We start from the raw sequence: 15,768 nt of genomic DNA, 5'->3' as shown, positions 1-15,768 counted from the left end.
GAGAGGGGAAAAGGAGAAAGGTGAAGGGTCTGGCAATTCCGCAGCAGCATAAACTGACACTTTGCTAAAATGTTTGAAAGTGGTCCAACGATTGTGCTTCAAAAAATGGGGGGGGACTGATGTGTGTGCCTTGGCCACCTGTTGGCAGAATACAAACAGAGATGTACTGCACTTGGACTTCTGAGCTCCTCAGTAAAGCACAGAAATAGTAGTTGTTCTTCAAAGAGGATAAAGAATATATGCTTGGGAATATTGTTATGTTACGTGTCTATGTTACTCCACCTTTTATATTTATATCCATTGTGAAAAAATAGCCGCCTGCCATTTCTAATCATATGTTAGCATTAAGCTAATTAACTTATTTTTTTTTTTTTTAAAGAATCTTCATTATATGCCAAAAACGATTTGGACAATTTGAACTTTAACATCTCTAAATTATTCATCGATTATCAAAATAATCGACTAATTTGATCATCAATTTGTTGTCAATTAATCGTTGCACTGCAAATCCAGCGGTAACACAAGACCCCACGCTTTAATTCATCTGAGAGACTTAATATGCTTTAGTGCTGCTGTTCTGGTTAGCAACTGTTAGAAATGTTACAAAATCATACTGAGAAATTGTTCACTTGCTTTGGTACTGCTGTTTCAGTTAGCAACAGGGTTGGAAATGTTCTCCGCAAGTAACACTACATAATTTAATTCATCAGAGAGACCATTAATGTGTTTTGGTGCTGTTCTGGTTAGCAACTGAGTAGGAAACAGGCTCTGTGTCGACTAGCTGCATCATAATAATAAAAAAGGAAGCAAACTATTACATTCAGTATTTTTCCATGTTTGGGGTGGTTGCTTCGTCAACATTCAATGTCTGTCTGATCAAATATGGCTCTGTCTGTATGATAAACTAAATTCATATATGCGATACAACCTTTAAGCTTATCAGACCGACATTTCTTGAACACCGGTGCTATGTCGTGTGTGTTCATATACTGGCATGCTGATTGGAAAGTTTCATCAAAGCTTTTTTATCAACCGCTAGTTTTTGACACATATCTATGCGCGGTTGTGCGATAGTGAGTAAAAGTTGTTCGGAGATCCACCACGGTGCCGGAATACTTTAAGCCTTGATAAAAGACGACACTTTTGAGAAACTCAGAAAAAATCTACTTAGTCCTTTTTTTGGGGGTAAACACACCCTCAGATAAGACAAGGACTGCGGACACAGGGGCTGTTTTTGTCAGGCTCAGTTTTGGTGTATATATACACGACATTTCATGTCAAACACACAAGACAGGCAGATAAGAGCCAGGCGGGCGGTTAACGCGACCCCGAGGGAGACGAGGCGACACGGGGGCCTGTGCGTTTTTTTGCATCTGCGCAGCGACCACTAATAACTCTTGATCTTGAATGTTTGCAGAGACATTCCCCCCTTGCTAATCCTAGCAGAGTGAGGCAAGCGGTCGCGGGGTTAGAGGTGAGCTAGTCTCCGCTGCGCGCCTGTCGTCTGCGCGGCGTTCGGCGACACATGCACACAACAGAGGTGGCAAAAGGTACTCCAGTTGTACTTCAAGTATTTGCAAGGCAAAAAATAAATGTCTTCTAAAGTTGACGCGTCACGGAGAAGAGTGTTGTTAACAATAGAGATAAGCCGATACTTTTTTTCCCAGGGCTGATACCGATACAAGTGTGAGTAGGCAGTGCGGGTTTCGTGTACATAGTGCTTTCCTAGGCAGAGTTAGCTCGGCAGAGTTAGCTAGGGGTCTGTTTCAGGCAACCCACTGCCTGGAAATGCATGGAAATTGCATCCAAAATATATATTAAAAAAATGCAAAACTGCAACTCTTTGTTGAAGTTTTTAAAGCATATGTTTATTGAACATTTTTTATTTATTTTGAAAATAATCGAGAGTTTTTAGCCAATTTGTTTTAAAATTCTAACAAAAAGTTCAGGGACCTCCCACGGCAATTAGCATGTGTAAAAGTCAAAAATGTAAACAAGTAAATTGCTCCCTGTTGTATTCTACAGTATATAACATTTTCAAAACTTCTGAAATGTTAAATTAATTCAGTTTTAAATTATTATTATATTATTATGAATATTATTGGCCATATGATTCTTCATAAATGATGCCAATATTCAGCCGATAATCGTTCTATCCCTCGCTAACAACTCTGGCAAATTTGACTGATTAAAAAAAAACGTGTGTCCACTGAATACGGTGAAACCATGCCTCGTTCAACTGTCAATTAAATACCACGACTAAGACACGAAAAAATGGACCCTCTCTTATTTATGTCTACACATCCCGACATGATTGAGCCACGAGAGCCATAATCTAATTGTGACCAAGAAAACAATGACCTATCTGAAGGTCTCGGTCTGGCACTTTTTTTTCTCCCCCATTTATAAATTAGCATAACTTAACGTTAGCTACTAAAAGTTGCGTTTTCAATAAGTACAGCAAACATAATCTCAAGTTCTTATATTGTGGGGGAAGAGGAACTCGTGCTAATTGCCCAACTACGTGACTTGGCAGTCATTTTACCCATGTCCCAAAAAATCCAGAGCAGGGAAATGGTGAAAAACTGTCACCAATTTTGCCGAAAACTTAAAATATCTGCTGATCCCATCCAGCCAATCAGATCTGTGTAAAATCTCTTTTGTCCATTTTCGCTGTCGCCAGTTGAAAAAAAGTAATGAGCACATTTTGACAAAGTTACGAGTGTAAAGTACAGATATCAATTTTCGAAATGTAAGGAGCAAAAGTAAAAATAAATAATCAGGTAAAGCACAGACACCTGAAAGGTAGCCACTGCTGACACTCAAACCCCCACTCTGGTGAAAATGATGTAGTGTCAACATGTCTTGCCAGTCTGCGCTCTGTGGGTGGCTCGTTGCGGTAGCGCGTGTTTAGCTTGGTGTGCTCCGGGCGCACGGAACGTTGATGGGAAGCTCGGTATCGCATGCCCTGCGGTGTGCTGGGAATCGCAGAAAGAGGGCGTCTGTTGAGTTTCCCCCTACCGGCCGTGCCACCCGTGTCCAGCCTCCACCCATCTTCCTCAATTCCAGCCTTTCACGCCGTGCCCTCGCTTCATGGCAGTCCACCAGAGGAGGCGGTCGGTGCGAGGTGGCATACTCGAAGGAGCTGTGGCCATTAACCGGCAGGCCATAAATCCTACCAGAATAAACACTAACTATCACATTGACCTCATTTACGTTTCATTTCGAGCAGCACTCTGGAACCGCTGCTTATGACCTCACAGCAGAAAGACCCACCAAGGTGCATAATGACTTCAAGCACAACCTGCTCAAAAATTGTGAGGAAAATATGGTTAAAAATTTGAATAAAATCATGAACAGAATTTCATACTCATCAAGTACCACCTAAAACAAAATACCTGACTCTCTCTGAATACAGTAGCCCATTGTAGTCCCTGTAAAATTATAGTTTGAACATTACCACTGCGCTTAAAGAAAGGATACAAAATGTACTTAAATGATTCAGTTCAAATGTTGCATATAAAAGTTCAAGTGGAAGTCAAACCCACCCAAAAAATGTTGACAATAATATGTTCTATGCAGCCCTACTAGTCTAAATACGGTATTCTGGTTAATAATGTGTTAGTGGAATATGAGCTAAGCAGCAAAATTCTGCCGTTTTTGTCAATATCAGAAGGCGGCCATTTTGCTCAGGTAACAACCAATCACAGCTCAGCTTCAGAAAACAGGTGAGCTGCGATTGGTCATTGCCTGGGCCCTGACTAACTGTGATGTCATCTGTTATCTTTAGTTGACAAAAAGTGGCAAAATGGCCGCCCCCTGAGATGGATTTAGCTTCATAAGTCATAATTAATCTGAATGTTATGTTTAGACTATTGAGGTCACATATATCATAATATTGTCAAGAAATGTTTAAGGTTGACCTCCCTCCCCTTTAAATAAATATTGTACCTAAATAAATATTCAGTAAATGCAAATGTATTGTAATTAAAAACTTAAATACAACTGAACTGTGCTTGGGCAGTGAGTCTTTCACGTACCACTAGAGGGAGCTCACATAGCCACATTTTTTGACTGTAACTTCCTACCTACCCAAAACGACACCCAGTTTGGATTTTGGGTAAAACTATTTTAAAGATGTTTTTCATACTGTCTATTTTTTGCAGATTTTCACCTGTTGTGTGTGGGTACCCAAACAAACGGCGGTTTCACTGTATTTGATTTGTAATTTCCACATTGGTCAGAAGTCGTATTCAGCTACTGCCTCATGTTTTGCAACACATTGGAGCATATTTGCAAGGAGGGTGTGAACTCAGTGGCCTGACGTGCCCGCTGCACGGCCCACGGCCAGGGTGGGCCTGGAAGAACTCACACCGTCCCGAAGGCGACGGTCGCACCCGCAGCTGCCCGAGTGGCAAACACACGCCGACCGCTACGCCGGGCTAAAAGGAATTTTGTCGTGCGATTAACCCGCCGCCGCCCTTCAAAACCACAGCACACACAACTCATTACCCCTAATACCTCAATAAAAGGAAGGCCAACATCAACTTCCCGCACTGTGAGATTGGATTCGCAAAGCACGGCCGACGGCTAACCGGCTAAAAAGTTCTTACGTGGCAGTTAGGCTGAGAAAGTTGAAAGTCAGGTAGTTGCAGGCAGTCAGCCATGGGAGCAAGGATCAAAGTGGAGCCACGGAGTTAATGGACGCTGGAACTTTAAGCCCTGGAGTCTTCCTCATCGTTTTAATAAAACAGCCACGGCCTCTCGCTGGGGAACAGGGAGTTTTTTTACGAGCATGTTTTCAAATTTCGACTTTTGGCACCAAGCCGCTTGATTTTTCCATGATTTACTTTGATTAAGTCGGCCCAATGCTGCTCGGTCTTGCTTTGCGAAATAGCGAGATCAGACAAAGGAGAAGATGATTCCGTCTTAACTGACACACGTGTACACCTTAACCCCGTCAACGTCATTGGACATTTTTCCCTTGCATTAACGTTTACTGGATGTGACTATTTTCCCTCCAAACAACCTTGTTGACCAGGAGAGGAATCTACATTTTTTCCCCTCCAATCCACTCTGTCAGTTCAAAAACATGTTAGCCACCGGCGAACAAAACCGCAGACACCCACTTACCTGCCCAGCCCGAGGCAAACTCAATAAATAGTAAATATTTACCCAAGGAAAAGGTGTGAATGGCTAATTGCAGATGTTTATTACAATTTTCTGCTGGTTTAAAGGCATCTCTGAAGTCGTATGCAGGCGGGAAGTTTGACAAAATATGTCTCTCAAGTTGCTCAAAACACATAGTTTAACTTTTTCAGTTATTGTTTTTTTTTTTTTTGCAACATTAAAAAAAGCACACCAAGTATTTTTTTCACCCGCAATTTAAGAGTTCCCACATTTCTTAACAAGTCTTTTGTAAAAAAAAATATGGTTCGGATGTAGATTTTATTGTTTAAATATACTGTACGATGTGAAGTTCTATAATTACTATTATATCAATGCTAATTTCAGTAAGCCTGTCTATGTTGTTTCGTATCATTATGTTAGCATTAAACTAGCTGAAGTTTGCTAGACAAAATTATATGGTTTGGTAGAACATTTTTGTTGCTGATGTGTGTGTCTGAGCAGTTGTTTGAAAGTGAATATAACTATAACATCGACAGGATGCTAACATCGGCTAGCTTGTCCATGGTAATTTGTAATATATTAGCTTTAAGCTAACGGACTTCCATTAGAGGAAATTATTTGGTTTGTTTTAACTTTTGATTCTCTTTTGTTGTATGCTCTATAGTTGCATACTGCTCTGTGTGTGTTACAGTAGCGATTGTTTGACAATTTTCACAACATCGATGCTAGTTTTAGTCAGCCCGTCTGTTTCACATCATATGGCAGCATTAAGCTAGTTGACTATTGCTAGGCAAAATTATATGCTTTGGTTGAACATTTTTTCTTTTCTTTTGTTATATGGTCTGTGATTTGCAGTTAATGTAACATCTACGCTAATTTTGGTTAGCCCTTCTAAGGAATTTTATAGTATTTGTCAGCATTAAGATAGCGGATGGTTTATAAATTTGTTTAATAAATTTACATGTGTTCAAAGTGTGTGGTGGAGTAAATTGTGCATTATTCTCTATGTTCCAGATTTTCACCTATCACAGTAATTGGTTCTGGAATGTACAACCGCAATGAACTTGGAGTCCACTATACAGTTTTTTGTCCCAAGGAGAGCATCCACTGACCTGCAGCAGCAGCCTCTCGAAGGCCAGGCACGCGTCCCAGCGGGGTAACAGTGGGTGTCGGAGGGTCTGCGCCGTGGCCAGGCCCAGCTGTAGCACCCCGCAGTGAGTCTCTAGCGCCCCCGCGTCACCTCGGAACGGCCGCGCGTAGGAGCACAGCTGCTCGGGGGTCACACGGCCTTGGGAGGGAAGGGAGAAGACGGCGTTATCGCTGCAACATATACATAATCCGCAACGTTGTGGCTTGAAAATAAACAGAGAGGCAAAAGGATGGAGAGGACACACAATTGGGGTAATGCATCCTGATGGGAACGTCGGCATGTAGTAACAGTACAAATAGACAAGCGGGGGTGAGTGAGTCAACACAATGGCGAGGTGCGCTAATAAGAGCGTGACTAAATACATGTGAATTCGAGCTGCTTTTGGATTATTTGCAGAGATTCCCGTGAAGACGCGCGGGGACGCGGGAAGAGCAACACCAGGGGATGGACGGCAGGGCCTGGAGGTACGGGGGCACGCATTAACTCCCCAGTAAGGACCACGTCTTCATGTTGATGCTCTGAACCAGCACCAGATGTGGGAGTATTTCCTGTTGGACTCGGCCGGCCAGTGTTTTCTTTAGCGCGGCCAAAAACATGACTTGAGCAGCACCAGGGCACATGGACTGTCGTCCAGAATGCTGAATATTTGCAGGGTTCACACAACTCTTCGGCCACCATGTATGCCGCTGATTATCAGAAAATAACATTGTTAGCAAATGCTAATCTGCGCTAACGCTGCAGCTCTGCTTAGCTTTTGGCTTTGACATGATAGCGCTTCCAGAACATTGCTTGGAAACTTTTTTTTAATATATATATCTAGTCTTTTGCAACATATTGTACGGTGTCCTTGATTACTTAGAAAGGTGCCTTTAAATATAATGCATTATTACCATTATTATTAAATGGCAGATTTTCACCAGGTCAATCTGTCAAGTCAAAAACTTGCATGGGGAAAAACAGGGATGTTAGATACTACTTTTTTTAGACCAATACCAGTACAAGTATTCACTTTTAAGTACTCAGCGATACAGAGTATTGATAACGCTAGTAATTTTGATATATAAAATTTTATTTAACTCAATGAAGAAAAATGTGAATGATGACTTTTCTTTGTAACGCAGCTCGTGTCAAACTGCCACAGTATAGCTGCCGAGGAGGACTTGCCTAATGACAGATATTTTTTTCAAGTATTAGTGATTAGTATCGGCAGCCTCTACAAGTACCCGATACCTTCAAATAAGGCCGGTCTCGACCCAATATCAATAGCTGGTATCAGTACTCGCCCATCCCTAGGCAAAAACAAACCAATAGCTTCGAAGGAGAGTCGAAGTTATTTCGTTAAAAAGGGGCTAATGGATGTCAATAAAGGCCTCCCTAAAAAAAAGACACCTCAATTATCCCATTACTGTATCCTCATTGACACTTGTTCACACACAGACATTCAATTGTTAACCTTTGAGCCCATTTCAGCAATGTTGCTAACCAAAACAGCAGCACTAAAGCATTAACAGTGCCTCAGTTGCATTGTGGAGTACATACTGCATGTTGCAAATGTGATTACGATTATTTTATGATATGTGGAGAAACCGGCTTTAACGCTAATTAGCGATTAGCATTTATAAATGCAGCAATTCGGTTAGCTGTGTGTAAATTCAGGCATTAAAAAAAATAAATAAGTACTTGTGGGAACCCGGAATACGTGACATTTTTTATTACATGGTCCAAAAAAAATACTTAATTTTCCAGAACTAAAAAGGAACACAATTACACAACTAAACAATTTTAAAGCAAAATGACAGAGAAACACTTTTCCACTGAAAGAATCTGTATGTTTTGAGGCCAAGTACGAGCGTCTACAAAAGCGAAGGTCAAGTTCCGTGTTGAAATTAAAGCATTTTCACATAATAAGCTTCAGTGCGAACGCCTGAAAAGCTCTATTGTGAACATATCCCGCCATAAAAAAACACTCCTGGCAGCGTAAACCTCTCGGCTTCACCGGCCTTGATGTGCCAACCATAATTCAAGCACAGAAACGCATCCAGTGCCAGGGCCAAGCTAAACTCCGCCGGCTAATGGCCGACTAAAACGGTGCGCTTTGTGTCGGATGGAATCAAACTTGAACGGCAAGGCCCCCGGCCCACGCGTGCGAAAGCCTGTTCGCGTTATCAAAGAACTCGGATTGAACTGTGGCTCTTATCTATGCTAATGAGCAAATCGCGCGGGTCATTCTGGGACTGATCCCAAAGAAAGTAGCTAGGTTTTAGAAAAAGAGAACCAAGGGAAGTGGGATTCCCTGGAAGACCTTGCACGAAGTGATCTGAACACATTTGGCGTCACTCTGACCTGAGTTGACTACTACAGCCAACCAAAAGGTTCAAAATGAGCGCTAAAGACATATTATTCAATTTTTTTCACATTTAAATACTCTTTACAGGTGTCTTAATAACAAAGACATTAAAATAATTGATTGTATTTTCACTCACGGAGGCAGCACTTCATCGTCAAGCGGACAAATTACACAAACAAATGTGGTAAATTAGAGTCTATAATATTGTTCTATAAATAGGAGTGGTACTAACTAATTTGCTCCCCAAAACGTATAAATACGTTCTATTCTAAATATTACCAGTGTCCCAAAGACTTATTTATACGTTTTTATGTTGTTGTTTTTTATGCTAGAGCATACAGAAAGCTTTGATACAGCTCCTGACATGAAGAGGTCCCTTAAAACAATGGTAGTTATTACAAAAAAACGGCCAGCAGGTGGCAGCAGAGTATAAGAGCTCAACCAGGGCCATGTTGCGAAATCCTCTTCCCACCCACTGTTTTAAACAGATTTGTGAATAATGATGAAACGTAGCTATATTTAAATGCTAATTACTGCAAAATGGAAACAGATAGAAATATACTTTTTTTCCTGATGAAAGAAAAGACTCTAATCCTTCTTTTGGTAGGTTCCATGTTTTTATAGCAATAGAACACAATATTCAGTGGGACTTGCAAAATCAGTTAAAATCCAGTAAACCAGCCGGGAGCAAAAGGGGTTTACTTCCGTGAAAATGGCTGGGAGTGAATGAGTTAAATGGCTTTAAACCTCTATTTTGAAAAAATCTGCCAAAATTCCGCTGGATGTTAAATGAGCTTAGTGCCGGTTAGTCTCCGTGTGAGTGTCTTGGTGTGAGCTGCGGGCTACAGCATCTGCTTGGGCGTTGTTCTCCTTCTGTATGCTACGTTAGACTGTTTGTCCCGTTCAAGAAACAGATGAAAGTGCAGTACTGCGCTATAAATAAACCGAGCGAATGAGGCCGAGCCGACGATGAAAGTCTTGAGGGATACCAAAAGGGCAGAAGGGCAAGCGATGATTTAGTCCGAATAACTTGAAGACGACTGTAGGTGAGCTGGGGTGAATTTGAGGCTAAGCGATGTCGGATGTCGCACCAGTGGTGGAGGGGGGGGCTGAGTTGTGGCCCACCTCAGCGGCCGGACAGCCTCGTAAGTAACTCTCGCTGAAAGAGGGACAACGGGAACAATCGAGGGAATTTTATTTACACGCTGAGACAGCGGTGAAGTGGAGGAAATTTTATGAGCGCTTGCCCGATTTAGGCCCCTTTTGAAGCTGTAAGATGTGTGATTGGCGATCACAGGCTAAAAGGCTGCTGTTTGGGATTAAGAACTCATTTTTCATTGTTAAAGGAGACGGGGCGCATTTTTTTTCACAATGTAAAACAGTTCCCAAGTGTCTTGTGACATGTATGTGACAAGCTTTTATCAAAATGACTCATGGTTTAGGAATTACAGCCCCGTGATACTTGCTTCTTGTTGAAAAAGCAGTTGTATTGGTTTCATTCTATTTCCTTACTGTTGCCAATGTGAACCGAACCGAACCGTGGCCAATCATATACATTGCACCGAACTGCGATTTTTGGTTACACCCCGAATAAATCCACATGATAATACACAAGCGAACAGATACAGACATATTGACAATGATGATATAGCTGTTCCGGAAATGTTTCCAACACCGGACACAACGACATCCACACACAAATGCGTGCACACGTACAAGCCAGCAGGGGAATTTCATCATCCGATTGTGCAGTGAGAAAGCTGACAGGTCAAGCGGAGGCTCTGAGAAAGTGGATTATTTTTCCCGTTCTCTCAGTGGATGATGTTATCCTGTCGAGACGACGACGAGCCAAGTTGAACCGCAATGGATGTGAGAATGTTGGCGTCGTGAGTGGACTGTTGGAGGATTTTTTTTTTAAGGGGGGGGGGAGCTGGAGATGTATGACTGGCTTTAAAACATTCAAGTGGACGTGTGAAAATGTCCATGTGTGAACATTATTATAGTTACCTTTTTTTGGGGCAATTTTTTGTGTGATGCTTTTGTAATGTCTGATCATGTTTATTTATTTATTTGTATCTATTTTTTGCTTGAGTTCAGCTTTTTGGCCATTTTTCTTTTAAAGTTGTCTGCTATTTTTCTGTTCAAAGTATGTTACTCTCCACTCTCTGTGGCAAGGGCACTAAATCACCCAAGCACCGATTTTTGTTTTTCGTGACTGCATGTCGATGGCTTAGCACTTAGCCCAGCTTCGCCGTCTCTCTCCTACTACTCATTTTCCCTTCGTGATAATGATACTTAAAGGGGGCAGTCAACCTTAAACATTTCTTGACAATAATATGTGAGCCTAAATATAACATTCTAATTCATATTACATTTGTGGAATATGAGTTATGCAACAAAATCCAGCCATTTTATCCATCTTAGGGGGCGGCCATTTTGCCATTCACGGTTGTTCAGGGCTCAGGCAACGACCAATCACAGCTCACCTGTTTTCTGAAGTAGAGCTGTGATTGGTTGTTACCTGAGCAATTGTGATGTCATTTTCACTTGACAGGAAGTGGCAAAATGGCCGCCTTCTGATATTGATAAAAAGTGCTGGATTTTGCTGCTTAAAGGGATACTTGACTCATTGAGCCATTTTCGGCAGCAAAAAGTTAGTATTTTGTCTAGAATTAATTTGATGAGTACAATTTTCCACCTGTCGACTGAAGATGACATCACCTGTGCTGAGGAAGTAGGTAATTACTAATTATGGCTCACCTGTTTTCTGGGTTTGGTCAGCAAACTGAACCATGATTGGTCGTTGCCTACTTCCTCAGCACAGGTAATCATCTTCAGTCGACAGCAAGTGGAACATTTCTTTTTAAAGGTATTCATTCTACATGAAAAATAATTAAGTTATCAAATTCATTCTGGACAAAATATGATTTTTTTACTGCCGAAAATGGCTCAATGAGTCAAGTATCCCTTTAACTCATATTCCACTAACTCAATTTTAACCAGAATACCGTATTTAGACTAGTGGGGCTGCATATAACATATTGTTGTCAAGAATTTTTGAGGGGGGGTTGACTTGAAGTGTCTTTGATGCCCGACCGACGCAGTGCTGTGTTGGCTCGGGGCTACCGTTCATATCGGATGCTGGAATCTTTTTTGACATGACTTTTTTTTGTGGACATTGTAAACAAACTTTATTTCACAGATGTCTTTCTGACTTTCTCTTTTTGTGCATTTCTGTCACACCTTACTGTGAGCACAAAGGCATAATTAACATGTGTTACTGCGATTGGCCAGTAGGGTCCAAATCTCTACCTTTGGGCAAATTCCTACCTTTTATACCACACATCCCGAGATACAACTGTACTTAGACATAATATAAACTGTATTTTATTGGTACAGACGTTCACATTAATTGCCACTCAGCTGGACCGGCTAATCCTGTATTATTATGCTGCTCCTCGCCCGAAAGGAGATTTGTGTCGGACATAAATCGACTTTTAAATGGAGAGTTTCACCCTGAGGTTAGCGTCTGTTTGCATCGTACATCGGCGGTCGGCCACCTCATTGATCGCTATTAAAGGTTGGGATGGCCCGCAAATTGCGTCTTTAAGCACAAAGGAGTGAAAGGAAAATGAAACCAGCGTGTGTGTGTGTGTGTGTGTACACAATTTCTTGGCAGAGTGTGCGTGCGTCTGTGTGTGTGACCTCCAACACATCAACCAACCTGCTTGTTACCAGACACTTTTTTTACCTCACACATTACGGGGGCCGAGGGACCGAAGAGGGCCTGCCCCTTTTTTGTGCCAGATGCTAACATCACACTAACACCGAATGCGTGTGTGTGTGTGTGTGTGTGTGTGTGTGTGTGTGTGTGTGTGTGTGTGTGTGTGTGTGTGTGTGTGTGTGTGTGTGTGTGTGTGTGTGTACGTCAGTCATGCAATGTGAGTCAGAAGGTTGCATAAAGGTGAACATGCACGGTGGGACTCATAGACCTGTGTGTGTGTGCATGTGTGCAAATATGTGTGTGTGTGCGAGGTGACTTTATTTTCGCGTGCCAACACATATTTTTATCCTTCGCCTCGGCCTCCTCTGCTTCATTAACAAACAACAAAAGTTTGCAAACGTGTGTGTGTGTGTGTGTGTCACAGCTCCAACATGTGGTTCACATTTCCTCGGCAGCCACATGTGCAAACACACAGTCCGAGCAAGGGATTTGACTGACTCAGTAGGTGGCGCTACGGAGCTGTAATAGGGTGCGACGACCTTTCTCTTGGAGTCATTTTGAATGTTGTGTGCCAGGGAGGTACGTATGATCAATTCATCGAATTCAAATCGACGTTGTAATGCAGTAAAATGCATTTTTCAAAAAGCAAAGGTTGTTGTCGTCTCAATTTGAGTTATGACTGACTGACTTTTTTTGTTTTGTTAACAAGTCTAATTGATGTAGATAAACTGTCTTTCACATTAGTTCGTGGATAACGACTTCTTATGTGTATTTATTTATTTATTTTTAAATCTTAGTAAATACCATAGCTCTATATTTTCCACACACACACAAAAAAAACCCTGAAATCTTAAACTTTCCCGTGTCTTTGTCTTAATGTCGAACAAAAACAAAAGGTTCAGAAGGTTCCCATGGTCAGCAGTATCTCTTATATAGTTAACTGAAAATTTAAATCGTTCCCTGAGATTAAAATTCTTTTAGCTTGACCTTTTATCGGCTGTCAGAATTTGAAAAAAGGCCGATACCGATATTTGTCAAAATGCCCAATAATGCCAGGCTGGTTAACGGTCTATCCCTACTTTATTTTACTGTAAGCCTAACCTACAAACATTTGGGTACAATAAATGTGATGTAGTTTATTGTAATACAGATTATGTATTGATTTGTTTAAAAAATACACGGAAAGAAGACCTTGATTAAAAAAATCGTATATTAAATAGGGATGTAACGATATCCAAACATCACGATACGATAATTATCACGATATTGTGGGGAGGTTGGCGATAGAAAAAAAAGCTCACGATATGGACATATTCATACCCATGCTCATCTTAATGGGCAGCTTCTCCTTGCTGGCAGCTTCCACAAGCTGCCGTCGGACCTCCATCACGCCTTCCTTGTGCTTGCTGGTGAGCATTGCCTCCCACAGGGAACGGGCGGCAGGTGACCTGGCAGCAAACGAAACGAGATCAGTTTTCGTTTAGCTTGAGAAATTCCTTTTTTCTTTTTCTTGTGTCAACTGTATAATGTTTATGACTGTTTTATTTTATTCCACATTAAGCATTGGATGATGTTATGTGTGGGGTTCCACAAGGCTCGGTTCTATGCCCGATGCTATTTATTCTCCAGTTACAAAATACTACTTGGCCGAATTGTTAATTGATGATGTCCATATAATCATTCTCTTAACGTTAGGCAAGAGTCAGGATACACCCTGGTCTGGACGGGTTACCAGTCAATCCCAGAGAACAAACTACCATTCATCCTCACATTTAAACCTACAAACAATCAAAAGTATGAAATGAGCCTAACGTGTAGCTGCCTCACCCCCAATCCCAGGTAAATTGACAAATCAGAGGTGCGACGTATTACACGGATGTGTTGTTTACAAAGCGTCTGCATGGACAAGATGGATGAGACTGAATCTTGTCAGTCTGATATTCAGAGCGTGTCGACTCCCCTGCGGGACCCCGCACAGGAAAAAGCCAGAATTAACACTGACTCAACATTTGGAATGTTCTCTCCCATCTATGTTAATACTGTTGTAGTGTGTCAGAGCCTGCGGAGAGCAAAGCTCTTCTTGATAGCATCTCTCCGTGGTCTCCTTATCTCCTCGCTTACGGAACACTCTGATCCGCCTCGCTAATGGGACCTTAGCACAGGACGTGTGTGCGACGACATCAACATCTGCCAGAATGAACATCTAGAAAATGATCAGATGTTGCCTAATATATTGCCTGTATAAATAAGAATAAATATTTTTGATTTAAGTGCAAAACTCCAAAGACACCCTAAGGAACATAATTGTGTCAACTTCACAATCGCAAGTTTGAACCCAAAAGACAAGTCTGGAGTGTTTCCCTGCTGTATTATTATTATTATTTTAATACAGCCGAATAAATGAATTAGTTTAATAAAGAAGAATTTAAAGTTATGTGCACGCCTCCACATTTTTTTCTCTCTCTCCTGGGCTAAAGGGTGGCTTGGCAGATACAGAAGGACTGAGAAAATAATATATAAATATATTAAAAATATCAAATAAAAATGCTGGAGGGGCTTTACTGGGGCTAAACAGATTTCTGACAGTGATTAAAGTAGGACTTTTAACTCTTGTCAATTAACATAAAAGTGGACAAATATGGTGACTAAATACAAATGTGGTTGTATCTTTCAGTGCATTGATACAGTAATTTTACAGTAAGTAATTCATAAAGTTACAGTCAACAGTTATGGTTTAAATTAGTGTGAAACATTGAGTCGTAGATTTGTGCTGAGGTAATTTTCTGCCACTAGGTGGCTTTGGTGTTTTATGTTGGACATCGGTGAGAGGAACACCATTTTTTTTTCTTTTCAAACTCAGATCAATTAGTAGATGGAAGCAACTCGTAGACCCCAGGCCACTAGTCACCCGTTTCCAAATCATAATCAACAATGGTATTTAAAATCTAAATGCCCCTCAAAAACATATTTAATGCTTCTTAATGCTATTCAAGACCTTGATTTTAGCATAATCCACCTAATGACTTTTAATGCTTTTTTAATAATAGCGTAATTTTAACCTTTGTAAATTTTTGCTGTATTCATTCTGAGGACCCCAGGAAGACTAGCAACCACTTAGCCAAAGCTAACGGGGGTCCTAAAAAATATAGATAGATATAGATATAAATAGAAGGTCGCAGGTGGGTCGGGAAAACGTGGGTTCGCTATAGATATGCGAAAACCAAGTCCAAAACACACCTGGTAGTCACATGCTCCAAATCCGAATGAATCGGAAACGACTCCAAGGAAATCAAAAGGCACTTCATCTCGTTCAAGAGAATTCAAACACCAATGACATATTTATTACATTTCTCCTCTTTGATTTCCTGCAGCACTGAGTTTGTTGTCGGGGAACTAAACAAAAACAAAAAAAACATT

At 41.1% G+C, this 15,768-nt stretch overlaps 1 protein-coding gene across 1 annotated transcript in view; it reads right to left on the bottom strand.

Annotated features, from left to right (window-relative positions):
- Nucleotides 1-15,768, bottom strand: part of scfd2 (sec1 family domain containing 2) — an 88,119-nt gene that overhangs the window by 60,881 nt on the left and 11,470 nt on the right. The window contains exons 4-5 of the mRNA XM_086090226.1: nucleotides 13,672-13,799; nucleotides 6,243-6,418 (exon numbers count right to left, since the gene is read on the bottom strand). Coding sequence (XP_085946352.1) covers nucleotides 6,243-6,418; nucleotides 13,672-13,799 — 304 coding nt within the window. The remainder of the gene's footprint in view (nucleotides 1-6,242; nucleotides 6,419-13,671; nucleotides 13,800-15,768) is intronic.

The sequence above is a fragment of the Leptonotus elevatus genome, chromosome 11 (genome assembly GCF_054856555.1).
Source record: "Leptonotus elevatus isolate MCC_2025b chromosome 11, RoL_Lele_1.0, whole genome shotgun sequence".
NCBI classification, from domain to species: Eukaryota; Metazoa; Chordata; class Actinopteri; order Syngnathiformes; family Syngnathidae; genus Leptonotus; species Leptonotus elevatus.
This window is presented reverse-complemented; position numbering and strand designations above follow the sequence as displayed.